Source organism: Scyliorhinus torazame, chromosome 10 (assembly GCF_047496885.1).
Source record: "Scyliorhinus torazame isolate Kashiwa2021f chromosome 10, sScyTor2.1, whole genome shotgun sequence".
NCBI classification, from domain to species: Eukaryota; Metazoa; Chordata; class Chondrichthyes; order Carcharhiniformes; family Scyliorhinidae; genus Scyliorhinus; species Scyliorhinus torazame.
The window spans coordinates 103,634,080-103,660,400 of NC_092716.1; the positions used below are offsets into that span (position 1 = coordinate 103,634,080).

At 46.8% G+C, this 26,321-nt stretch overlaps 1 protein-coding gene across 2 annotated transcripts in view; it reads left to right on the forward strand.

Moving 5' to 3' along the window:
• The first annotated feature begins 4,781 nt into the window (after positions 1–4,781).
• Positions 4,782–26,321, forward strand: part of LOC140430823 (programmed cell death 1 ligand 1-like) — a 33,548-nt gene continuing 12,008 nt past the window's right edge. Inside the window, exons 1-4 of one of the 2 annotated variants that reach the window (XM_072518546.1) lie at positions 4,782–5,284; positions 5,534–5,842; positions 19,931–20,227; positions 24,184–24,300. In XM_072518546.1, the coding sequence (XP_072374647.1) occupies positions 5,230–5,284; positions 5,534–5,842; positions 19,931–20,227; positions 24,184–24,300 (778 nt within the window). In that variant the 5' untranslated portion in view covers positions 4,782–5,229. Of the gene's footprint in view, positions 5,285–5,530; positions 5,843–19,930; positions 20,228–24,183; positions 24,301–26,321 lie in introns of both variants that reach the window. The other variant, XM_072518545.1, reaches the window with a different exon arrangement.

Consider the following 26,321-nt stretch of genomic DNA (forward strand, 5'->3'; position numbering starts at 1 on the left):
CATAAAAATCAAAGCCAAAGGTCCAGCAATCTCTTCCCTGGCCTCCCAGAGAATCCTAGGATAAATCCCATCAGGTCCCGGGGACTTATCTATTTTCAGCCTGTCCAGAATTGCCAACACCTCTTCCCTACGTACCTCAATGCCATCTATTCTATTAGCCTGGGGCTCAGCATTCTCTTCCACAACATTATCTTTTTCCTGAGTGAATACTGACGAAAAATATTCATTTAGTATCTCGCCTATCTCTTCAGACTCCACACACAATTTCCCATCCCTGTCCTTGACTGGTCCTACTCTTTCCCTATTCATTCGCTTATTCCTGACATACCTATAGAAAGCTTTTGGGTTTTCCTTGATCCTTCCTGCCAAATACTTCTCATGTCCCCTCCTTGCTCGTCTTAGCTCTCTCTTTAGATCCCTCCTCGCTACCTTGTAACTATCCATCGCCCCAACCGAAACTTCACACTTCATCTTCACATAGGCCTCCTTCTTCCTCTTAACAAGAGATTCCACTTCCTTGGTAAACCACGGTTCCCTCGCTCGACGCCTTCCTCCCTGTCTGACCGGTACATACTTATCAAGAACACGCAGTAGCTGATCCTTGAACAAGCCCCACTTATCCAGTGTGCCCAACACTTGCAGCCTACTTCTCCACCTTATCCCCCCCAAGTCACGTCTAATGGCATCATAATTGCCCTTCCCCCAGCTATAACTCTTGCCCTGCGGTGTATACTTATCCCTTTCCATCATTAACGTAAACGTCACCGAATTGTGGTCACTGTCCCCAAAGTGCTCTCCTACCTCCAAATCCAACACCTGGCCTGGTTCATTACCCAAAACCAAATCCAACGTGGCCTCTCATTTGTCCTTGAAAGCTCAATGTTATACCAGTCCATGACAACATCACCAGGAATTAAAGGATGGTTACTGGGCGATAAGGGGTGCCCGTTGAGAACATGGCTTATGACACCATTCTGGAGGACCAACAATGAAGTACAGAAACGATACAACATGCGCATGTAGCAACATGTCAGGTAGTGGAGAGGACAATTGGTGTTTTGAACTCACGTTCTCGATGTCTGGACATGTCAGTTCAGGGAGCACATTACAGTATGCACCAGAGATAGTCTCAAAGATTGTTGTGTGTTGTGCATTGTAGAATCTTGCCATTCAGCATGGACAGCGCATAGGGTGGCATGTTGGCACAGTGGTTAGCACTGCTGCCTCACAGTTCCAGGGACCTGGGTTCAATTCTGGCCTTGGGTGACTGTCTGTGTGGGTTTCTCCGCGTGTCTGCGTGGGGTTCCTCTGGGTGCTCCGGTTTCCTCCCGCAGTACAAAGATGTGCAGGTTAGGTGGATTGGCCATGCTAAATTGCCCCTTAGAGTCCAAAGGTTTTGGTGGGGTTACTTGGTTATGGGGATAGGGTGAAGGCGTGGCTTAAGTAGGGTACTCTTTCCAAGCTCTGGTGCAGATTTGATGGGCTGAATGGCCTCCTGCACTGTAAAATCTATGATTCTGTGATACAAAGAAAAGTACATCAAAGGAATGCCCTCCGGAAGATGTCCTGTCGCCAGAAATGGATGAGCTGGAGGAAGGTAATATGGAGCCTGATGCTGACGTACCTCCTGGTGTAGCAATGCAAGCCCTGGCTCCAGCTGATGCAAGGGCCATTCAGAATCGGATTGGAGTTGCTGCTTTTGGACATTGAGCTTGTAAAATTAACAACTGATATATCAATAAGCGTAGATATTGAGAAATTAGAAAAGCAATGTACACGGTGCCAGAAACACCAAACATTCCCTCCAGCAGCTTCAATGCACCCATGGGAGTGGCCGGGCCGATCATGGTGCTGCCTCCATGTGGATTTTACAGGGCCTTTTAAAGGGGCGATGTACTTAATCATTTTGGATGTGCATTTAAAATAGATGGATGTTCACTGAATGACTTTGACGACATCATGAGCCACCATCGAGCAGCTCCGGTAATCCTTTAGTGTTCTCGGGTTTCTCAAGGTACTGGTCGCAGACAATGGCACCACTTTTACAAGTTTGGAGTTCACCGGTTTTCTAAAAAAAAAGAGGTCCATCATGTATGAACCGCACTTTACCACCTGTTATCCAACGGATTGGCAGATTGAGCAGTGCAGACGTTTAAACTTGGGATGCGGAAACAGACTTTGGGTTCCCCAGAAACCCGGCTCGCCCATTTCCTTTTTTACTATTGACCACTCCGAACACAACCACTGGGGTAACGCCCGCAGAGCTTTTGGTGGGACGTCGACTGCGCACACAGTTGAGCCTCATTTCGCCGGGCATCGGAGAAAGGATCCATGACCATCGGAGAAAGGATCTCGGGATTGGACACAGATCCATAAGTGGAATCTGACCAGCCTGGCAGAGGAAGTCAAAAAAGACCTGCTGAGATGGGACGCACTCCCGCTTTCCCTGGTGGGGAGGGTGCAGACAATCAAAATGAACAAACTACCGAGGTTCCTATTCCTAGTCAGATCCACACCTATCTTCATCTCCAAGGCCTTCTTCCACAACATAGACAAAATGATCATGGCATTTATGTTGGGGGGGGGGGGGGGGGGGGGGGGTGAAGAATCCAAGAATCCCCAAATCAACACTGGAGAGGAGAAAAGTCATGGTCGGCGTGGCACTACCTAATTTACAAAATTACCACTGGGCAGAAAAGGCAAAGAGAGAGAGGAGATGGATACGCGAACCCACCACGGAATGGAGCGGATGGAGGAGTCTTTCTGCAAAGGAACGACCCTCTAGGTGCTCGCCACGGCAGTGCTCCCATTCCACTCGCCCCACCCCCCTGACAAAACACACATGCTGCCCAGTGGTGGTAGTTACACTAAGGACATGGAGCCAGATGAGGCAACATTTCAGTCTGACCGGGATGTCCCCCATCGCCCCCATCTGCGGAAACCACAAATTTCCACCAGCCATGCTCAACACCACTTTCAAAAAATGGAGACAAGGTGGGGGAATGCTAACAGTTAGGGGCTTTTACATGGGAGACAGACTAGCGACACTGAGCGAACTGACAAGGGACATGGAACTACCGACAGGACAGGAACTTAGACACCTTCAGGTAAAGCACTTTCTCTGCAAGGAGACAGTAGGATACCCCAGGACCCCAGGAACCACAGTATTAGAGGACCTGATAAACACGGACAGTAAGGAAGGGGAAAACTGCAGGAAAATCTACTGGACAGGGAGAGACTGCCACTGGATGAAGCCAGACGGAAATGGGAAGATGAACTGGGGACAAAATTAGGTTGGGGAGTCTGGAGCGAAACACTGAGCAGGGCCAACTCCACCTCCTCCTGCGCAAGGCTCAGTCTCATGTAGTTCAAAGTGGTGCACAGAGCACACGTAACCAGAACCCAAATGAACAGGTTCTTCCAGGAGGTGGAAGATAAATGTGAACGGTGCCAGGGAGGCCCGGCCAACCATACCCACATGTTCTGGGCCTGCCCCAGACTTGTACAGTTCTGGACAGTCTTCTCCGAGGTGATGACCAAGGTTGTGGGGGGGGGGGAGAGTTAACCATGCCCGAGAGTGGCAATCTTCAGGGTATCGGAGCAGCCAAAGCTACACATGGGGAAGAGGGCCGACGCCCTAGCTTTCGCTTCTCTAATCGCACACTGGAGAATCCTGCCGGATGCCGGTCGGCAACACCACCCACAGCTGCAGACTGGCTGGCAGACCTGGTGGAATTTCCCCACCTGGAGAAGATCAAATACACCATCCGAGAGTCAGACGAGCGCTTCCACAAAGCATGGGGTCCATTCATCAGCCTGTTCCAAGACCTGTTCGAAGCCAACAGCGACTAGGGAAAAAGCGAAAAATGGGAGAAAGCAGAGATACACAACTCTAATCGGAAGTGGGAGGAAGAGAGGAGGAAACACAGGGGAAATAAGGGAGAAGCGTGGGGGGAGGGAGGGGCGGAAAGGCCCCCCAGCCCGCAAGACCGACAACAGGAAAAATAAAGGGAAGGGGGGGGGGAATCAGAGCTAGGGGACAGAACACCCAGAATGAAAGAGGGGGATGCCAAGGAGGGGGCAGGGAGGGGGAAAGTGGGCGGGGGGTGGGGAGGAAACACCAAGAACAACTGTATGTACATCCGTGCTATAAATATTGAACGTAAAGTTTTACTGTGTATAATTGAAAATGCCAATAAAAATATTCAAACAAAAATATTGATACTGGTCTGGTGATGGCTACCGGATGAAGTACGGCAGAACCACTCAGACGTTCAAGCCAAAAACGATGTCCCCGGTCCGTTATAACCCTCCAGATCCAGAACAGCGGATACTAGACAGCCCCGGGCAAAGAGAGCAAAGGATTTCCTCCCTCCTACCGTGGAAATGGGACTTGGGGGGATGACATTCTTCAGGAGGCTGAGGGATCTGCAACCTCAGGGCCTCACCTGAATACGATCAACCCCTTGAAACCAGGGACTGCTGAGACACAACAATAATAATAACTTATTGTCACAAGTATGCTTCAATGACGTTACTGTGAAAAGCCTACTTTGCCACATTCCGGCGCCTGTTCGGGGGGGGGGGGCGGATATAGGAATTGAACCCGCTGCTGGTATCGTTCTGCATTACAAACCAGTTGTTCAGCCCACTGAGCTAAACCAGCCCCGCTATAAATACTCAGGCCCAGGTGTGGGAGACCCTTCTGGGAGTAGGAGGTGTAAACATATAAGGAAATAAATCTAACTTTGTCTACCATCATCACTTGGGAGTGGTCGCTTGCCTGAGACTTTCACAGCTAAAATACCAGAGTAACTCTGAAAGCGAGATAGGTGGAGGGGCCTCTTGCGCGCGTTTTGTGTGGAGCAGTGAATGTCGCAGCCAAGTCTGTGTTATGTGTGATGTCCGGAGAGAACAGAACACCGGCCTGAAGCTAACACCCCAAACACCCTTCTCGCATGGCGTGACCTTTGATTTCAGCTTGAGATAAAATACTTTCAAACTTGGTGAGAGCTGAACTCGCGCAATTTCTGCTTAAAGCTCTCAGCATGGTCTGTGGACCCCACCTACCAAGTTCACTCAGTATAGAAATCGCAAGATTGCAAGTCTGACATTGAACGACTGAACATCGAGTCAACTGGAAAACAAAAGTTACCCTCCTCCACCCACGCCCCGCCCAAACCAGCCGAGGGCCTGGTGTCCAGCCGGGATTCAGCTCCAAATATCAGTATGTCTGGAAGAACCTCACTTCGGCCCATCCTCATCCTGGCCCTTTCTTTCACAGGTACTGTGTCTTCAGTTTAACAACACAAATTAAGATGACAAAAATCATGTACGTTACATCGCAATTTAGAGCTTGGATAGGTTTCTATTGTTCTTTGTGTAGTTCCTCTGCTCGCTCTAGCATTAAAAAAGGCAATAGTTTGAATTGAGTGATAAAATACTCTTGTTGGCGGTTGTTTCCCAAAATATTCCACTCGCCCTCTTCCTCCCAGAAATAAATAATTTGTTTTGTTTTTGTTTGTCATAGTAGCGGACAGAGCTGGCAGAGTGGGACAAATGCTTGATGTGAACAATGCAGTCGCAGGAGGGACGGTGAATTTTTACTGCACGTTTCCTCTGTTCAGGGATAAAAGTAATATCGTAGTGCAGTGGTGGAAAGGTGGCGAACGGGAATTCCTAAACACGCAGGAAGATCCCAGGAGAAGCTTCCACATTGAGAGCAAAGCGAGCGCCATTCTGCGGATTCACAAGGTGCGCTTTGAAGACGCCGGAGTTTATTATTGCAGAGTGCAGGGCGAAATAAATGGGAATGGAACCGGGGAACAGCTGGATGTGAGCGGTGAGTGACCTTTCACAGCGACCGGGGAAACACAAGTGTAATTTACAAGTTATATCAATCGGGGCTACTTAGGGATCTCGGACAGAGGGATAGTGTCAGAAAAGGGCTGGGCTGGATATAGCTAATTGCCGTTAATTTCTCACTTGTGACCTTTCATTCTGGTATATTCCCAGTGCACAGCTGGCCGTTGCTTCTATTCTGGTATATTCCCAGTGCACAGCTGGTCATTGCTTCCATTCTGGTATATTCCCAGTGCACAGCTGGCCGTTGCTTCCATTCTGGTATATTCCCAGTGCACAGCTGGTCATTGCTTCCATTCTGGTATATTCCCAGTGCACAGCTGGCCGTTGCTTCTATTCTGGTATATTCCCAGTGCACAGCTGGTCTTTGCTTCCATGCTGGTATATTCCCAGTGCACAGCTGGTCATTGCTTCCATTCTGGTACATTCCCAGTACACAGCTGGCCATTGCTTCCATTCTGGTATATTCCCAGTGCACAGCTGGCCGTTGATTCTATTCTGGTATATTCCCAGTGCACAGCTGGCCGTTGATTCTATTCTGGTACATTCCCAGTACACAGCTGGCCGTTGATTCTATTCTGGTATATTCCCAGTGCACAGCTGGCCATTTCTTCCATTCTGGTACATTCCCAGTGCACAGCTGGCCATTGCTTCAATTCTGGTATATTCCCAGTGCACAGCCGAGCATTGCGACTGCGGTAGGAAGCTGGCAGAATTTGAGACATCGCGCACTGGACACGGGAGCTCGGCGCGTTTGTTGCTGAAAGTCCAGAACAAAAAGGCAAAGAACCAGTATTGCGCAAAGCGGCTCCGAGCTCCGCTTTAATTGCTATTTCGTAACCATTTACTGCAGAAAATAACACAGAAACAGAAACATAGAAAATAGGTGCAGGAGTAGGCCATTCGGCCCTTCGGGCCTGCACCACCATTCAATATGATCATGGCTGACCATGGCAAATTCAGTATCCCATTCCCACTTTCTCTCCATACGCCTTGATCCCTTTAGCTGTAAGACCCACGCCCACCTCCCTCTTGAATATATCCACCTAGCTGGCCCCGACAGCTTTCTGTGGTAGAGAATTCCACAAGTTCACAACTCTCTGAGAGAAGGGGTTCTTCCTCATCTCAGTCCTGAATGGCTTACCCCTTATTCTTAGGCTGTGACCCCTAGTTCTGGACGTCCCCAACATTCATTTTAAAATATACATTTCACAATCTCCTCTAATAATTGCAAGATGTCTATGCGAAATGTAAAGCGTTTGCTATTTTCTATCACCTCCAGTCCAGTGAAATAACCATCACCTCATGTCAGTGAAATCATTATCACCTCCTGTATCACTATCACCTCATGTCCAGTAAAATCACTCTCACCTCATGTCCAGTGAAATCATTATCACCTCATGTCCAGTGAAATCATTAATAATAATATTTTTTATTGTCACAAGTGGGCTTACATTAACACTGCAATTAAGTTACTGTGAAAAGCCCCTAGTCGCCACATTCCAGCGTCTGTTCAGGTGGCCCGGTACGGGAACCCGCACTGCAGGCTTTGTTCTACATTACAAACCAGCTGCCTAGCCTACTGAGCTAAACCAGCACAAGTCCAGTGAAATCACCATCACCTCATGTCCAGTAAAATCACTATCACCTCCTGTATCACTATCCCTCATGTCCAGTGAAATCACTATCACCTCATGTGCAGTGAAATCACCATCACCTCATGTCCAGTGAAATCACCATCGCCTTATGCCCAGTGAAATCACTCTCACCTCCGTCCAGTGAAACCATTAACTAACCCTCCAGCTTTGAATCGTTTATCTTTTAGATCAAAATCCGCTAGTTACAGCGCGTTTAAAACCTTTCATTTTTTTGTTACTCCCCCCCCCCCTTTAAAAAGATATTCTGGGACTTTTAGAAATGAAAATTGCAGCCTTGGCAACATGGAAGTGTAAACCTTGTCCAAGGTTGCGGGTCGGAATCTTTTGTAGAATAAAAATGAAATCTGGAGATGTTAGAAATCTTCAGCCGGCCTGGCCGTGGCTGTGGTGAGAGAAGCAGGATTAACGTTGCGAATTGAATATGACTCTACTTCGGAAGAAGATGACCGATATTTCCAATGTTCTTGCTGATAATTTGGAGGCATTGTCAGCGTAACTGGGTTGAAAAAAGGTCTGATTAACATGGAAACTTTCGAGTGACGAATTATTGGCTTTAAAGAATCTCCCGTACGATTCATCTCGTCAGGTTGACGTTAGACAGCCGTGAGCCTAACTCATTTGGTATCTGAAGCGATATAGTTGCTTTGTTTGAACGAGTTCGCTCCAGCTGTCCAACGAGTAGATTTCCCCAAAGACACAGTGCAATCCCAGTCGGGTCAGAAAGATTCTAGATGTATAGCGGATTACAACCGGATTGTGATATTCCGCCGACTCGAGTTAGTGTCGGATTCTGGAGATCTTCTGCCTTTGTGTGTTTTAAAAAATGTTCCGATCAGGTTATAAAATTCGGCGGACCCAACATGGTCCATTTTACACATTAGTGGGAAATTAAATGACACTGTAGTCAGAGGTACATCTTTGGAATAAGAGAGATTATAGCGAATCGCCAAGTCCATGTCACACCTCTCCCAAGTTTTAATATTGATATCACCCGTTTAGCACTATTGCCACAATCACTCCCAGTCACCCTTAACTATTGTTGCGAATTATTAATTAAATTGCAATTTACTGGCTGTCCATTCCCCTGTGTTAACTGATCATTTTGTTTGAAACTCACGGGCCACATATAAAGAATCACAGCCCTAACACCGAATTTCCAGGATTATACATGAAAAAAACTCCTCCCTAAAAGGCGCGAAAGAACTATCTGAAGGCGTGTTGACGGTACGGCTATTATTTCACAGTGATCTTCAACAGGAGTCTCCCCAAGGAGAAAGGGTTGCAAGGGTTGGTGCGCCGCACCTGACCCCATCCAATCCAACATGTCTTCTTTTGGTCTGGGTATTGTCCATCTCTAATTGCCCATGGGTAAGAAACACTCTAGATTATTCGCACATCTACAGAACAAACGTTTCTGTCCTTGAAAATCAATAGGTAATAATAATCAAATCGGAACATCTTTGTGCCAACGACATGGTCTTCCCAAGTTGTCAATTCAGTGGGTTCAAACCCAACCATTCACTATGCATTCACGTTGCAAACCTTGGCCCGCTCGAAACAACTCATATTTGGGGAAGAAAATGGAAGGTCTGATTCTGAGAAGAATCTTTAATCGCCGTTTGAATTAGGGATCAGCATTGGGATGTAATTTGTGACACACACTGTGCCCTTTAATGTGGGCGGCACGGTAGCACAGTGATTAGCACTGTTGCTTCACAGCTCCAGGGTCCCAGGTTTATTTCCAGGCATGGGTCACTGTCTGTGTGGAGTCTGGTTTCCTCCCACAAGTCCGGAAAGACTTGCTGTTAGGTGAATTGGACTTTCCGAATTCTCCCTTTGTGTATCCGAACAGGCGCTGGAATGTGGCGACTAGGGAATTTTCACAGTAACTTCATTGCAGTGTAAATGTAAGCCTACTTGTGACACTAATAAAGATTATTATATGATCTTTGCGAACACCCATCATTTCTCACTTGAGTGTAGTTTAAAAACAGCTACTGGCCTAAAGTTGCACAATCCTTCCGCCCACTGGCCGTCGCAAATGCAAAGAGCGTAATGACTTTTATACAGTCATTTTCTTCAGCATTCCTGTTTTGTCGCAAGGTTCAAAATAGATGGAAAGGCAGAGAATTGATAGTCTCAGCTTCAACCCAACCATTTAGACCACAAACTCCAAGCTATTGTTTAATCAATGCTGCATGTTGCTGAACATAAATTATTTACAGCATAGAATTTCTATTGGTATACCGACAAAATAGGATATTAGGCCCATTTAGCCAGTGTTTTTTTTTCTTTTTAAAAAATAAATGTAGAGTACCCAATTCATTTTTTCCTATTAAGGGGCAATTTTGCATGGCCAATCCACCTAGCTTGCACATTTTTGGGTTGTGGGGGCGAAACCCACACAAACACAGGGAAAAAGTGCAAACTCCAAATGGACAGTGACCCAGAATCGAATCTGGGACCTCAGCGCCATGAGGCCACAGTGCTAACCCACTGCGCCACCGTGCTGCCCACCATTTAGTCAATGTTTCGAACATAAGATTAAAATGTGAAAAACCGGGGCTGGACAAGGCCATTTGATCATTCCAGCCTGCTCCACAATTCACCTAGATCTGACTGACCTTTTACGTCAACTCGCCTTCACAAACTATCCCATATCCCTTTATTCCTTGTTCAATATCCCTGAATTTCCTACCCCAATATCTCTTAATTCCCTTTCCATATCCCTTCATTCCCTGTCCCGATAACCCTTCAGTCCCTTGGCACCCCAAAATCTATTGATTTCTATCTTACTATAATCAGCAACTGAGCAACCACCTCTCACCGGGCTAAGGAATTCCAAAGATTCACAACCATTTGAGTGAAAAAGTATCTCCACATTTCAGCCCTGCATGAATGTAAGCCTACTTGTGACACTAATAAAGATTATTATTATTCTCAACCTTTATTCTGATACTGTTGCTCCGTGTTCTAGGTTCCCCTGACAGCAAGAACATTTTCTACCCTGTCAAGCCCCTTCTTTAAAAATGTTTTATATGTTTCAATTAGATCAACTCACACTTTTCTAAACTCTAGGAAATGTAGGATGAGCTTACTCAACCTCTCTTCATATGACAATTCCATCATCCCATTCTGAACCCTTATCCATTATCGCTTTAAATTCCTGGGATGCAGTTTGTGGGGTCCACAGACACCTCCTTGTTGTTCCCTCTCTCGGGCAAGTATTTCTTTTTTTAAGTAAGGAGACCAAAACTATACACAATCTTCCAGGTGCGGCCTCACCAGTACCCTGTAGTGCTTACTTTACTTTTATACTTCAATCCCTTGGCCACAAAATCTCATATGTCATTCGCCTTTCTAATTGCTTGTTAACGGTCTGTCTTTCCAGTACATCCAGGTCCTCCAAATGGAAACATTTTCCCAACCTCTCTATATTAAAAAAAAATCTGCTTTTCTACTTTTCCTACCACAGTGGGCAATTTCATCTCCACTATATTGCTTTCCATCTGTCAAATTCTTGTCCATTCACCCAACGTGTCCACGTTTCCTGCAGTCTTCTTGCATTCTCGTCTTGGCTTACTTTCCCATCTAACTTTATATCATAAATTATATTATAACTTGGTTCTATTAAACTCTATCCCCTTATCTAAGTCACCAATATAGATTGTAAATAGCTGAGGTCCAAGTATTGACCCTCGTGGTGCTCTTAACGGATTTCTTACACACAAGTTTCCTTTCATAAATCCATGTTGACTCTGCTTAATCATATTATGATTTTCTAAATGACCCGTTACCATGCTTCCATTAACAGATTCTCCATTCTGCCTGCCACTGATGTTAGAATAATTGACCCATAGTCCTGAGTTTTAAAAAAAAAATCCTCATTTATTAAATAGCAGGGTTTATGTTTGATGCCTTCCAATGCTTGGGAAATGTTTTCAAATATAATGAATTCTGGATGTATTCATTATCGCTTTAAACCCCAAGGATGCTGTTTGTGGGGTCCACAGACACCTCTTCATCTCACTAATTTTCCCTATTTTTCTACTTGTATTGATTTTCAAGTAATTTTTGCTAGATATTTGGTTGTCCATTATTTACAGATTTTTTTGTGTCTTTTTACCATAAAGACTGATACAAAATATCTGTTTCATATATGCCATTTCCTTATTCCCCATTATAATTTCATTTTCGTGTCCCTCTTATGGGCCCACATTTGCTTTCACTAATCTCTTTTCATTTGCAAGGCAATGCGGCATGGTAGCACACTGGTTAGCATTGTTGCTTCACAGCGTGCAATTCCGGCTTGGGTCACTGTCTATGCGGAGTCTGCACATTCTCCCTGTGTCTGCGTGTGTTTCCTCCGGGTGCTCCAGTTTCCTCCCACAAGTCCCGAAAGACGTGCTGTTAGGTAATTTGGACATTCTGAATTCTACCTCTATGTACCCGAACAGGCGCCGGAATGTGGCGATTAGGGGCTTTTCACAGTAGCTTTATTGCAGTGTTAATGTATGCCTACTTGTGACAATAAAGATTATTATTAATATATTGCCAATTCCTTTTAATGGGTATCCAGTCTCCTTTTTATTTCCTTATTAATTTCTTGGTCCTCCTTTTCTGAATTCTAATACTGAACCAATTTGCAGGCTTCCTGCTTATTTGTAACATTGTAAGCTTCTTCTTTGAACTTTTATTATCATTAACTCCTGTTGTTAACCAGAGTTAGACCACCTTTTCTATACATTTTTTGTACCTTAAATGAATGTTGAAAACAATGTCTTAATTCTTGAAATGCTAGCCATTGCTTTCCCACAGTCATAACGTTTAATGTAATTGCCCAATTTATCTTGGGCCGCATATTTTATTTTAAAATTTAAGACCCTAGTTTCAGACTTAACAAAATCGATGGCCACTCTTCCCAAAGGCCCCTTTGCTACAAGATTATTAATTAACTCGTTCTCATTGCACAATACCAGATCCACGACAACCCATTCCCCAGTTGGTTCCTATTTATAAAACTATTTTCTTAGACATAGAATTTACAACGCAGAAGGAGGCCATTCGGCCCATCGAGTCTGCACCAGCCCTTGGAAAGAGGACTCTACTTAAGCCCACACCTCGTCCTGTACCCATAACCCAGCAACCCCACACAGCCTCTTTGGACACTAAGGGCAATTTAGCATGGCCAATCCACCTAAGTTGCACGTTTTGGACTGTGGGAGGAAACCCATGCAGACACAAGGAGAACGTGCAGACTCTTCACAGATAGTGGCCCAAGCTGGGAACCGAATCTGGGATCCTGGAACCTGTGAAGCGACAGTGCTAACCACTGTGCCGCCCTTCTACACATTCAATAAATTTTCCCCCTTCCACACTATTACTATAAATTTGGTTTGGCCAGTCTATATAAAGATTAAAGTTCTCCCAACTCCTGCATTATCTTTATTCTATACACCTCTAATATTCTGATTTATACTCTGCCTTACACCACAACTAAACCTAAGCAACCTACAAACAACTCACACCAATGTTTTCTGCCCCTTGCTATATTTTCACTCCCCCTCCCCCTTCAGGTATCCCTCCCATGGTGACCATGAGTTTCCATTGGATTGTTCCATGATTATGCTTGGCAGTGTATTTGCTGTTGGCCTTCTGCAACAAAAACATACCAGGGCACTTTCCTGCTCTTACCCCCTGCCACCAGGATTATTGGAAGAATTAACATTTTTGGCCACATTCTGAACATGTCATGTTCTTAGCTCCTTCTAAACAGATTCTACTTCTTAATTTTTCTGGCCTAATTGCTCCACTCACTTCACCCAGTCCTTTATTGTCAGGGCCACCCCTCTTCCTTTTATATTTTGTCTATCTTGTCTAAAAATGAAGTACCTTGAATATTTAGTTGCCAACATTGGTCACTTTGCAACTACATCTTTGTCATAGCTATTTGTTCAAACCTAGGAATTCTTTTGTATTTTCTGTCCTTTGTCTTCAACCTTTCACTTTCAATCAACAATCTTTAAATCTTGGTTCTAGACTAATTTATTATAATTGCATAGATTTGCTTTAATTGCAGATTGGGATGTTATTTAACACACTTTGTTCAGTAGCAGCACTCTTGGTTTTGAAACCAGATGAAACATTAAACCAAGTTCACGACTATCCACTTAGGTGAAAATATAAGATCGACTTCCGGTTGCGGCTATGCCTAGGTAGGTCGCACGTTTGGCAGCTCCCGCTGGGAACGGACTTTTGGACTCACTAGAGGGGCCCCAATGGAAATTGTTCGACGGCTTCCAGTGTGGGAAGGTGACAGCAGGGTCCCCCCGACATTATATGGATTGGACCAGGAGTGGAGCAGTGAAAAAAGTGATCTTGGAGCAGCAAAAAGTGAGAGGGAGAAAAAGCAAGATGGCGGCGGGTGGAGACCAAGCAGCATGGGCGCTGTGGTCGCAGGAGCAGCAGGGGTTTCTTAGACGCTGCTTTCAGGAGCTGAAAACCGAAATGCTGGCACAATGAAGGCACCGATTGAGAAACTAGTGGCGACCCAGAAGGCCCAGGGGCGGCGATCCGGGAGGTGCGGCAAAAAGCCTCGGAGAACGAGGATGAGATCTTGGGCCTGGCGGTGAAAATGGAGGCGCACGAGGCACTGCACAAGAGGTGGGTGGAAAGATTTGAAGACCTGGAGAACAGGTCGAGGAGGAAGAATCTTCGGATTCTGGGTCTCCCTGAAGGCGTTGAGGGGTCCGATACCGGGACATATGTGAGCACGATGCTCAATTCGCTGATGGGTGCGGGAGCCTTCTCGAGCCCCCTGGAGCTAGATGGGGCTCACCGGGTCCTGGCGAGGAGACCCAAGGCCAACGAGCCGCCAAGGGCTGTAGTGGTGAGGTTTCACCACTTTATGGACAGAGAGTGTGTTTTGCGATGGGCCAAGAAAGAACGGAGCAGCAGGTGGGAGAACACGGAGATCCGAATTTATCAGGACTGGAGTGCGGAGGTGGCCAAGAAGAGAGCTGGCTTCAACCGGGCCAAGGCGGTGCTCCATCGGAAGGGGGTGAAGTTCGGTATGCTGCAGCCAGCGCGATTGTGGGTCACATTCCAAGATCGGCACCACTATTTCGAAACGCCCGAGGAGGCTTGGAGCTTCACACAGACAGAAAAGTTGGACTCAAATTGAGAGACTGGGGTTGTGGGGGGGATGTCTGCTGTATATATATATATGGTTTTAACTGCATGTGGGAATGTTCAGTTGGTTGGGTGCTGGATGGGGATGGGTCAAGGGATTTGATGAGGAGGCTGTGGGAGAGTGTGGGCGCCGGTGGTGGAGGGAGGGGAGGCCCGGGGAAGGGGGAATTGAGATAAGGCCACAAAAAGAGCTGCGCCAGAGGGGGCGGGGCCGGCTCAGGACAGCGCAGGCTTTTTCCCACGCTAGGGAAGGAAGGCGGTGGGGGTTGGAGGAGCGTACACTGATTGAGGGGGAGGGGGGATTCCCACACTGTGGGGTCGATGGGAAGGCGGGAGAGGCCAGGGTCAGCAGGAGTCAGCTGACTTACGGGAGTGTTATGGGGGAGCAAAAGAGCTAGATACGGATCTAGCGGGGGGAGGGGGGGAGAGGGGGGGTATAGGGTTGCTGCTGCATTGGCCAATGGGGAACTGGAAATAGGAAAGGTGGTCGGGGCGGGGGTCCGCCGTCTGTGGGACTGGAGGGTGCGGGAGGCGCGGGCACGTGACTGGCCTAGAAAAGGAGATGGCTAGTCGGCAGGGGGGGGGGGGGGGGGGGTGAGAAGCTCCCCAATCCGGCTGATAATGTGGAATGTGAGGGGCCTGAATGGGCCGATCAAGAGGGCCCGGGTGTTCGCGCACTTAAAAGGACTGAAGGCAGACGTGGTCATGCTTCAGGAGACACATTTGAAGGTGGCAGACCATGTTAGGTTGAGATAGGGATGGGTAGGACAGGTATTCCACTCGGGGCTGGATGCGAAGAACAGAGGGGTTGCAATACTGGTGGGGAAGCGGGTGTCGTTTGAGGACAAGAATATTGTAGTGGACAATGGAGGTCAATACGTGATGGTGAGCGGTAGGTTGCAGGGGACGTGGGTGGTATTGGTAAACGTATATGCCCCGAACTGGGATGATGCCGGATTTATGAAGCGCATGCTGGGTTGGATTCCGGACCTGGAGGCAGGAAGCTTGATAATGGGGGGGGGGGGATTTCAACACGGTGCTGGATCCAGCATTAGACCGCTCCAGATCCAGGACAGGGAAGAGGCCGGCTGCGGCCAAGGTGCTTAGAGGGTTTATGGATCAGATGGGGGGAGTGGATCCATGGAGGTTTGCCAGGCCCCTGGCCAGGGAATTCTCATTCTTTTCCCATGTTCATAGAGCTTACTCCCGGATAGATTTTTTTGTTTTGAGTAGGGCGCTAATCCCGAAAGTGGAAGGAACGGAGTATTCGGCCATAGCCATCTCGGACCACGCCCCGCACTGGTTGGAGCTGGAGTTAGGAGAGGAGAGGGACCAGCGCCCGCTGTGGCGTCTTGATGTGGGATTACTGGCGGATGAGGAGGTGTGCAGAAGGGTGCGGGGTACATTGAGAGAGACTTGGAGGCCAATGACAACAGAGAGGTGCAGGTGGGGGTAGTCTGGGAGACGTTGAAGGCGGTGGTCAGGGGAGAATTAATCCCCATTAGGGCCCACAGGGAGAAGAGAGAGGGCAGGGAGTGGGAGAGGCTGGTGGGGGAGATCTTAAGAGTGGACAGGAGATATGCAGAGGCCCCCAAGGAAGAGCTACTTAGGGAGCGGCGAAGCCTCCAGACGGAGTTTGATCTGTTGACCACAGGGAAAGCAGAGGCACAGTGGAGGAAAGCACAGGGGGCGACGTACGAGTATGTGGAGAAGGCGAGCCGGATGCTGGCACACCAGCTTCATAAGAGGGTGGCAGCGAGGGAGATAAGTGTAGTTAAGGATAGCAGTGGAAATACGGTGCGGAGTGCGGCGAGAGTGAATGAGGTATTTAAGGACTTCTATGAGGAGCTGTATAGATCTGAGCCCCCAGCGGGGGAAGAGGGGATGCGACAATTTTTGGATCAACTGAGGTTCCTGAAGGTGGAGGAACAGGAGGTGGCTGGTTTAGGGGCGCCAATTGGGTTGGAGGAGCTGATTAAAGGATTGGGGAACATGCAGGCGGGGAAGGCCCCGGGGCCTGATGGGTTCCCGATTGAGTTTTATAGGAAGTATGTGGACCTGCTAGGCCCGCTGTTAGTAAGGACTCTCAATGAGGCAAGGGAGGGAGGGAACCCTGCCCCCGACAATGTCCGGGGCGCTGATCTCGTTGATTCTGAAGAGGGAGAAGGACCCACTGCTAAGTTGCTGGCAAAAGTGCTGGCCACGAGAATTGAGGACTGTGTCCCTGGGGTGATTCGCTGCCGAATTTGTGTGGCTACTACTGGGCAGTCAACGTGGCGATGATCCGTAAGTGGGTAATAGAGGGAGAGGGGGCAGCGTGGAAGAGGCTGGAGATGGCGTCCTGCAGGGGCACGAGCCTGAGGGCGCTGGTGACGGCACTGCTGCCGCTCTCGCTGACAAGGTACACCACGAGTCCGGTGGTGGCGGCAACGTTGAAGATCTGGGGGCAGTGGAGACGGCATAGGGGCGAGATGGGAGCCTCGGTTTGGTCCCCGATTAGGGAGAACCATCGGTTCGTCCCGGGAAAGATGGATGGGGGGTTTCGGAGCTGGCACAGGGCAGGGATCAGAAGAATGGGGGACCTGTTCATAGATGGGACGTTTGCGAGCCTAGGGGCGCTGGAGGAGAAGTTTGGGTTACCCCCGGGAAATGCGTTCAGGTACATGCAAGTGAAGGCGTTTGTGAGGTGGCAGGTGAGGGAATTCCCGTTGCTCCCGGTACAGAGGATTCAGGACAGGGTGATTTCGGGTGTATGGGTTGGAGAGGGCAGGGTCTCGGCGATCTACCAGGAGCTGAAAGAAGAGGAGGAGGCCGCGCGGTAGAGGAGCTAAAGGGCAAGTGGGAGGAGGAGCTTGGGGAGGAGATAGATGAGGGTCTGTGGGCTGATGCCCTGAGTAGGGTTAATTCTTCCTCCTCTTGCGCCAGGCTCAGCCTAATACAATTCAAGGTTGTTCACAGAGCGCATATGACCGGGGCGAGGATGAGTAGGTTCTTTGGGGTGGAGGACAGATGTGGGAGGTGCTCGGGGAGTTCGGCAAATCAGGTCCACATGTTCTGGTCATGAGGACCAGATGGGATTTGTAAAGGGCAGGCAGCTAAACACCAATGTGTGGAGGCTCCTCATCGTGATTAGGATGCCATCGGTGGAGGGAGAGGCGGAGGTGGTGGCAGCTATGGACGTGGAAAAGGCCTTCGACCAGGTGGAGTGGGAGTATTTGTGGGAAGTGTTGCGGAGTTTTGGGTTCGGGGAGGGGTTTATCAGGTGGGTCAGGCTCCTATATAGAGCCCCGGTGGCGAGTGTGGTTACGAATCGGCGGAGGTCGGAGTACTTTCGGCTGTACCGAGGGACGAGGCAGGGGTGCCCCCTGTCCCCCTTGTTGTTTGCGTTGGCAATCGAGCCTTTGTGGAGTGGTTTTGGAGGGGCCTTGCGAGGACTATGTCCAAGATGGTGAAAGTCCAGGTCAAGCCGAGTTGGGGGTTGGCATTATTTGGGGTAATGGAAGAGCCGGGAGTGCAGAAGGCGAAAGAGGCCAGTACCCTGGCCTTTGCATCCCTGGTAGCCCGGCGGAGGATCTTGTTATTATGGAAGGACGGGAAGCCCCCCAGCGTGGAAGCCTGGATAAATGACATGGCAGAGTTCATTGAGAGGATAAAGTTTGCCTTACGAGGGTCTGTACAGGGGTTCTTCAGGCGGTGGCAACCGTTCCTAGACTATCTCGCAGAGCGTTAGGAGGAGGTCAGCAGCAGCAGCAACCCGGGGGGGAGGGGGGGATGTCTCTTTCGGGGGGGTATTTGGGGGGGGGGGGTCCCCAAGGGTACTGTTGAATGTTATATGGAGGGGTTAATATATGTGGGAGAAACCCAATGTATATGTAGTTTATTATTTTTGAATGTGGGGTTTGTGTTCTTACTTCCTTTTGTTATGGGGGGGGGGGGGAGGTTTGTTTGTTATTAAAAATTGTTGGAAAAATTTGAATAAAAATATTTTTAAAAAAAAGAAAATATAAGATCTCGGCATACTTTTTAAAGAGAAGGCCAGTGCCCTGGCCAACAAATATCCCTCAACCAAAATCATTAAAAAATTGATCTATTTGTTTATGGAAACTTGCTGTGGTCAACTACGTTCCTGTGTCGCTTGTTGGCTGCAAAGTGATTTGGATCATTGTGAAAGTGGTTAAGTAAACGGAAGTTCAACTTTGATAGTGATGTGTGTATTTCATCTTACCTTGGACACAATTAGATGCAAATATTTTAGGGTTAGCTCCTAAAATATGTAGCAAAATATTCTGCAGAATACAAATCTTCCCATTAGGCACCCAGTGTTAGCCCTCCATACCTCATTCTAGGAGTGATGCACCACCCAGATCAAGTGCAGAATAGCCAAATGCAGTTACACTTAGACAGTGGAAATTAAAATTCCATCTTTTGACCTGCTTTAAGGCCATTTGTCACCAATTTTGTGAAGGTGTTTAAATCAAAATTAATTTACCTGTTTGTATTTTAATCCTGCTTGCATGCCCCTGGACACAAAGTCCAGCAATTTCCTCCTTTATGACCTTGTAAATGCAAAATCTACCATTACTTGAAGAAGATAGCATCGTTACCTTTTAAGGAAGGGTTGATGCAACATGAAGAAGAGAATAGAGAGATATAAGGCAGACTGGGAAGAAGGTCTTGAGGTGTATAAACACCAGCATAGATTAGCTTGGCTGAATGACCTGTTTCTGTGCTGTAGATTCAGTGCTGGGCCTTCTATTGGGATGTTATCTGTGGCAGCATACATCAAAGTTTGAAATTAGTGATTACCATTCTTGTTGAAAGAATGGTCGAATTCTCCAGTTACGTTTCCCACTGGCAATGCTCTCCCAGCAGCAGGTTTTGGGATGGGGTGGCTTCAATGGGAAATCCCATTGACAAGCGGCGGGAAGATAGAATGCTGCCGCCAGAAAAGGCACGGGTCCGAGAAACACGCAGCTTGGGGACCAGGAATTCTGTCCAATATTTTGGAAAAAAGTCAGAAATAGCTTAAAGTTTTTATTGATCTCAGCTAATTTGAATTTAAAACAACAGAATAGAATCTTAAAATGGTCATGACACAAAAAGATATTCATAGGTAAAGTGCAACTGCAATATTGTGAAATGGCGCTCGGAGCAATATATCAGGAAATTATACCAACTTGGAAATTAAGAAATGCCTTTGTTTTTTATTTTTTCTATAGTTCCTCCAGATCCTCTGAAGATTTTGTCAGTGCCCTCTGCAAATGGCTCTCTAATGTACCGGTGTCAAACTTCTGAGTTCTATCCTGATGCTTACAATCTTGTTTGGCGTAAAGATGGTAGACGCCTTACTGCTGGAGTAAAGACATACAGCACGAAAAATACCAAGGGACTATATGAAGTTTCCAGTTATTTGGAAGAGCCACAGCCTGGTCCAGCTGGGACTGTTTATATCTGTGAGGTATCTCACTCGACTCTTAAGATTCCAACTCGAGTCAATTACATTGTTGAATTTGCAGGTAGGAACAACACCAGGTTATTTCTGAATCATTGTATATTGTGGTTTCACTGCAATTGATGGGAAATATTTTCACTGTAATAATGCCAGAAAGGCAGTGAGTGCAGGGTGGTAATTTTTGAGAAATTGTGGAATCAATGGAGCTGGTTAATGATGGCAAAGTGAATCAGCTGCAGCTCTTGAGCTCAGTGATGTGATTTCACACAACTTTTGAATCTTACTTTTACTCAATGGTTTCTCTTGTTCTCTCTTTTCTTTTCCAGGGTGCGGTGAGTCTTGTTGACTTATACCTCACTCAATTGCATGTTCTTCATGTGTAATCAGGACACACACACGCGCACATGCATGGGGTGGAGGGTGTTGTTTGCAGCAGTCTCATATAACCATTGCATTGGTACACGTTCTCCAAGATGCATGTTGTTTTCGCGACCTTGTAGAGTCTGTAGACCATGCATTTGTAAGTTATCCTCAGCTGCATCCCCTTTTTCAGTTTTCTGAAAAATGTGTTACTTTCTTTTTGGTTGCACTTCTGCACACACTCCTGATCTTCGGGGACCCAGTGTTGAGGGTGATGGGGGATGCGGGGGGGGGGGGGGGGGGGGGGGGCTCCTCCTCATGGACCTGCTCCTGGGCCTAGCCACACTGGCTTTAATAGGTCCAGGCAGCTGACAGTTGAGGGGGGGGTCGTCTGTTCTGACTGCCTGCCACTCTTCTGTGGCTAGGTTCGCTGCAGGGTGTCCCTGGAAAGGGAGCGTGCATTCCGTGGGAGACCTCCGTCACCATCAAGGTTTTCCATACCTAGTTGACACCGCCGGGATTGAGTGTTATTTGGTTAACTAAAAGAAGCAGATGCGTGCACACACCCACACAAACCTATGTGCATGTATCACTGGAAATGAGTTAAGAATTTTGGCTGGTGTATTCTTTTATTCTCCTTGGAGGATTAGTATTGAGTCCACTTGTAGCATATAAACAGCTGCTGTCACTGGTTAACCGAACACAGGGCAGGATTTAACAAGGGTAGTGAAAAGACTGAAGGAACAAAAATGCAAAAAAGACAGTCACACAGACCTGATAATGCACAGTGATTTACAGTCAGCAGTGGGTAACTGAACACTGTCAACCCGACACAATTTTTAAAATTCATTTACACGACGTGGGCATCACAAGAATATTTATTGTCCATCTTTAATTGTCCATGAGTCGGTGATGGCGAGTCACATTCTTGAATGTAGCAGGCTTTCCAATCTATACCAGAGACAGTTAATAGTCAGCTACATTTCACTGGGTCACGTATGGATTAGCCTGGGTAAGGATGGCAGATTTCCTCTTGTATAGGACATTAGGGAACCAGATGGGTTTTTACGACAATTCAAAAGTTACTTGGTCATCATCATTGATTTTTAATGATATGAATTTACTTTTTCCAGAATGTGTGGTGGTGTTATATCTCTGGATCATTAGACCATGCTTATGGGTTACGTCTCCACAATGCCACCATTACTCATTGTCACAGCCTGCCTTTTGAATGATGTGGAGATGCCGGCGTTGGACTGGGGTGAGCACAGTAAGAAGTCTTACAACACCAGGTTAAAGTCCAACAGGTTTGTTTAAAATCACTAGCTTTCGGAGCACTGCTCCTTTCCATTCACCCGAGGAAGGAGCAGTGCTCCAAAAGCTAGTGATTTTAAACAAACCTGTTGGACTTTAACCTGGTGTTGTAAGACTTCTTACTGTGCCTTCTGAATGATTGAAATACAATTATTAGATCCTGAGTATTGAGGCCCACAAGCCAGAAATAACATGGTAATTTGTTAATGGTAATTATAAAGGTTTAAGTTATCTAGTGAGAGTAAGTCCGAAACATAGGTCCAGGCAGCTGACAGTCAAGGGCATTGTCCATTCTGACTGTCTGCCACTCTTCTGTGGCTAGGTTCGCTGCAGAGTTTCCCTGGACGGGAGCGGGCATGCTGCGGGAGTCTGCTGGCCCAATAGAAGTCTTCCATGCCCAGTTGGCACTGCCGGGATTGGGTGGCCGAAACATGGTTGTTTCACTATCCCATCAATTGTTTCCAAGTCACCAGAAAGTCACTTGTTGGAGAGGTCAATGGATGATGGTCCTTCATGAGTTTCCGTGTGAATGGAGAACTCTGCCTTCCACACATCACAGTGACATGAGCAGTGATACCTTGCTGATAGTGGCTTCCCTCTTTGTTCTGCACAGATTGTTTCAGGACAAAGGGATCTTAGAAAAGATAGCCTAATATTTAAAAAATTGAATGAATTCTCATTGGTGTTAGCCTCCTGTTTTTCCTGTTCTTTTTCTGAGGCCACAGACATCTGCCACACCACAGTACGTCATCCATATGTATATTTAGACACTGTCTGTCAGCCATTATTTAACCCATAGGAGCCAAGCAACTTAATCTATCCTCTCAGGTGGTTGTGAAATATTCCTTGACACGTTTGAAAGAAGAACAGTGTAGATTTTCCAGTGTCCTCGCCATCATTTATCTCAACCAAAACTGATGAATCAGCAAATAATTCCATTGCTGTTTTGGGGACCTCTCTGTACATAAATTTGGGAAATCCGCATGCGCTGCCGGCAAAGCGGAGGAACAATGTGGACCATTATATTTTTAATTTATGTTTGGGGGAATTTTATTCTGATCTGAACTAAATAAGTTTATGGGGAAGAACATTGGGCGGTATTTTCCATCGGTGGACCCCGGAATTGGGCGGAGAATCGGTTACGATGCCGAAACCACGGCATGTGCCAATTTTACGCCAAATTGCAATTCTCCATTGCCTCTACAGTGGCGTCAATGTATTTCAGAACGCACGTACAGTAAACATGATTTACATGTCATTAGCGGGCCCAACCCTGAATTCTCTGGGGCCTTCATGAGTCTCCGCCTCCGATGGGCCGAATTCCCGCATGTTTCACATATGCTTTCAAAAATCATGAAACCGGTGGATGATGAGGGAGAGAAAGAGGATACGGAAAGTGTCCAACATTGCCATAGTTTGCGAACAGTTGTGCCGATGGCAGGGGGGATTCTGCCTGGGCCGGTGGGGGGGGGGTCGCAGGAGGCCTTAGGGCCACAGGTCCTATGGGTGTCCCCCCAGGGCACTCCCCTATGTACCCTCTGGCCCCAGCCGACCCATCAGCGGGATGGGCATGCTCCAGCACAACCAGTCTCACTTTATTGGCTGGGATGAGTGTGTGTGGGCATTGTAATGTGTATATGTCAGCCTCTCGAGTGTCAATCACGGACCCAGCGAATCCGTATCGTTTTTCTTTGGAATCAATTGTGTTCCACGTGGCAATGGTACTAGCCCCTCCACAATCAATGAATCACAGGTTCAGCGCCAGTTTTACTGTTGTGAAAGTCGATGAATCCTGCCCCGGCATCAAAACTTGGTCTCAGGAACGGAGAACCAAGTCCCTTTTCTTTGTCAAATATTTTCAAGTCCAATTGAAAACACAAAGACACATAAAATAGGAGCAAGAATAGACCATACAGCTTGTAGAGCCTGAGCTGCCATTCAAAATTATCAAGATCGATCTTGGGCTTCAACTCTACCCGAGTAAGATGCAGAATAAAACATGTTTAACTCCATGTTTAGAAGAGCAAAATCAACTATAACCATGCCATCTTTTTCACTTCTTTTAGCCAAACTTTTGGATTGTTTAATTGATCTAACCTATTATTGCTAATCTGAACTGAATCATGGACAGTTTTGACCCATGTCCAGCAGGAGCAGATTACGACTCTCACACTCGTGAGAAGGCTTGTGAGATGTAATTTTATGGGGTCAACAATCGTTATTCAAACTGTTTATGACCTAGGAGCAGCAATTGGAATATTGGGTGTTTGTATTTGTGCAGGAAGATTACATTAATATTATCACCTATACTGAATGACTAGGTTTTATTCTGTATGTATCTTGCAGGCAATGATTCCAGTGGCTTTTTTGCTTGGTGGATCTACCTCTGTGGAGCAATAGCTTTACTGCTTCTGATTATTGCACTAGTGCTTTGTTGTAAATTCTGTTGCAAAAAACCTAAAGGTAAGGGAGTCATCTTATTCCATTAATACAGAAATACAGAAAATGAATAACAAATAAATACAGAAATGATAACAAATTGAAAGGATGTGTGAACTAATCTTATTCATCTGCAATAACTAAACCGTAGGATTAAAAATACTACTTCAATTCTTCGATGATATTTTATGCAATTTGAGCTCAGAAAGTTGAAGGATGTTAATTTTGTAGATTGGAACACTTCCCTTTTAGTGCCTAAGGACTTCCCGATTAGGTATAACATATTTAAAACCAGGATGAAGTTCCTCCTACTCGCCTACAGAAATATGGTACAATTCAGGGGTTTGATTTTCAACCGCCCATGAGGAGCAAGATTGGGTGTGGGTGCACTTTGAAAATGGTACTCCTAGCTGGCGTGTAAATCTGTCAATGCTTCCCAAATGTGTTTCAATATTCAAAGCAAGAGTGAGGGTGGGAGAAACTGGTAACCTGCAGGCCTGCAATTAAGATAACATGGAATAGGAACAGGAGTAGATCTTACTGCCCTTGAGTCTGCACCATCATTCAGTATGATCATAGTTGACCTTGGGCTTCAACTCTGCTTTCCTGCCTGCTCCTCATATCCCTTGATCTCCTTCAGTTTTTTCTATGTTTCAATTAGTTACCTCTCATTCTTCTAAACTCCAGAAAAGATAGGCCTAATTTACCCAACCCTTTATCATTGAACAATCATTCATCTTCAGGGGCCAATTTAGTGACCACTCACTAGCGCCTTCAATGCAAGTACATTCTTCCTAATATGGAGATTAAAGCTGCACACAGTGTTCCAGATGTGGTCTTGCCAAAGTTCGACAGTTGCAGCAAGTGGATTTTAAGGTCCCACCATACAATTCCTATTGGTCGAGCTACCGCCCGCTTAAAAGGGAAATTCATATTCCACAGGCAGATCTTTTGACGATCCTTTGTGGCGATCATAACATCCCTCCCCCCTCAAGTCCATTTCTCCCTTAGTACTCCCACGGTAAGGAGGTCTCTTCTGCCTTTTCACAATCCGTCTGAAGTCCGTTCCTGAACTGGATCTGGAGGTGTGAACCGAATTGGAGATCTTCGCTTCCAGAGGGAGCGTCGAATAGTTGCTGACAAGGGTACCTCTTTGGTGCCTGCTTCAGTCGGAAGCCAGCTTCCTCTGCTTCCATCTTGGAATCCGAGTCCATGCTATTAGAGGAGATGGGTGCAGGATTCCCTTCTGGGTGTTGCCCTACACTAGCGGCAGCCACCTCTGTGGCTGGTAGTGAGGCTTGTACCTACTTCTGAGATGTTCCCGGTGTTCCCTCATGATCTTACCATGGTCCTTTACTTTGTAGGACATACTGGTTCCTTTTTCTCCATTATGACTTCAGGGATCCAGCTGGAGTCATCTTGGAAGTTCTTCACATAGACCAGATCATCTGTCTTGAATATTCTTTCTGTTTACGCAGAACCATAATTTATTTTCTGGTTCTCTTGTTGGGACTCCATCCTCCCCACTAGGTTTGAGAATAGTTGGCTTAGTTTCGTGCAAAGCCGTCATCCCATTAATCGTTCCACTAGGGAGATTCCTGTTGTTGTATGAGGAGTGGTCCGACAATTGAATACAAATCGTACCAATTTGGTCTTTATTGACACTGCCGGTTGTATTTTCATGCTGCTTATAAAGGTTTGCACCGCCCATTCTGCCAGCCCATTTGATGATGGGTGTGAAGGCACTGTTCTAATGTTTCTGAAACCATTAGATTGTGTGAAGCTTTGGAACTCACCGCTGGTGAAGGTATTATCATTGTTGGAAACCAGGGCTTCCTGTATGCCATGTGTGCACAAACTCTGTTGTAGTTTTTCGCTCGTAGAGTGGAAAGCCATGAAGCCTATGTGGAGTGTGCATCTACCAGGATCAAAAATATGGAACCCATAAAAGGCCCGGCAAAGTCCATGCGCATGCGAGCCCATGGCCTGCCTCCCACTCCCATGGATACAGGGAGCCTGAAGGAGGGAGGTTCTGATTATCCTGG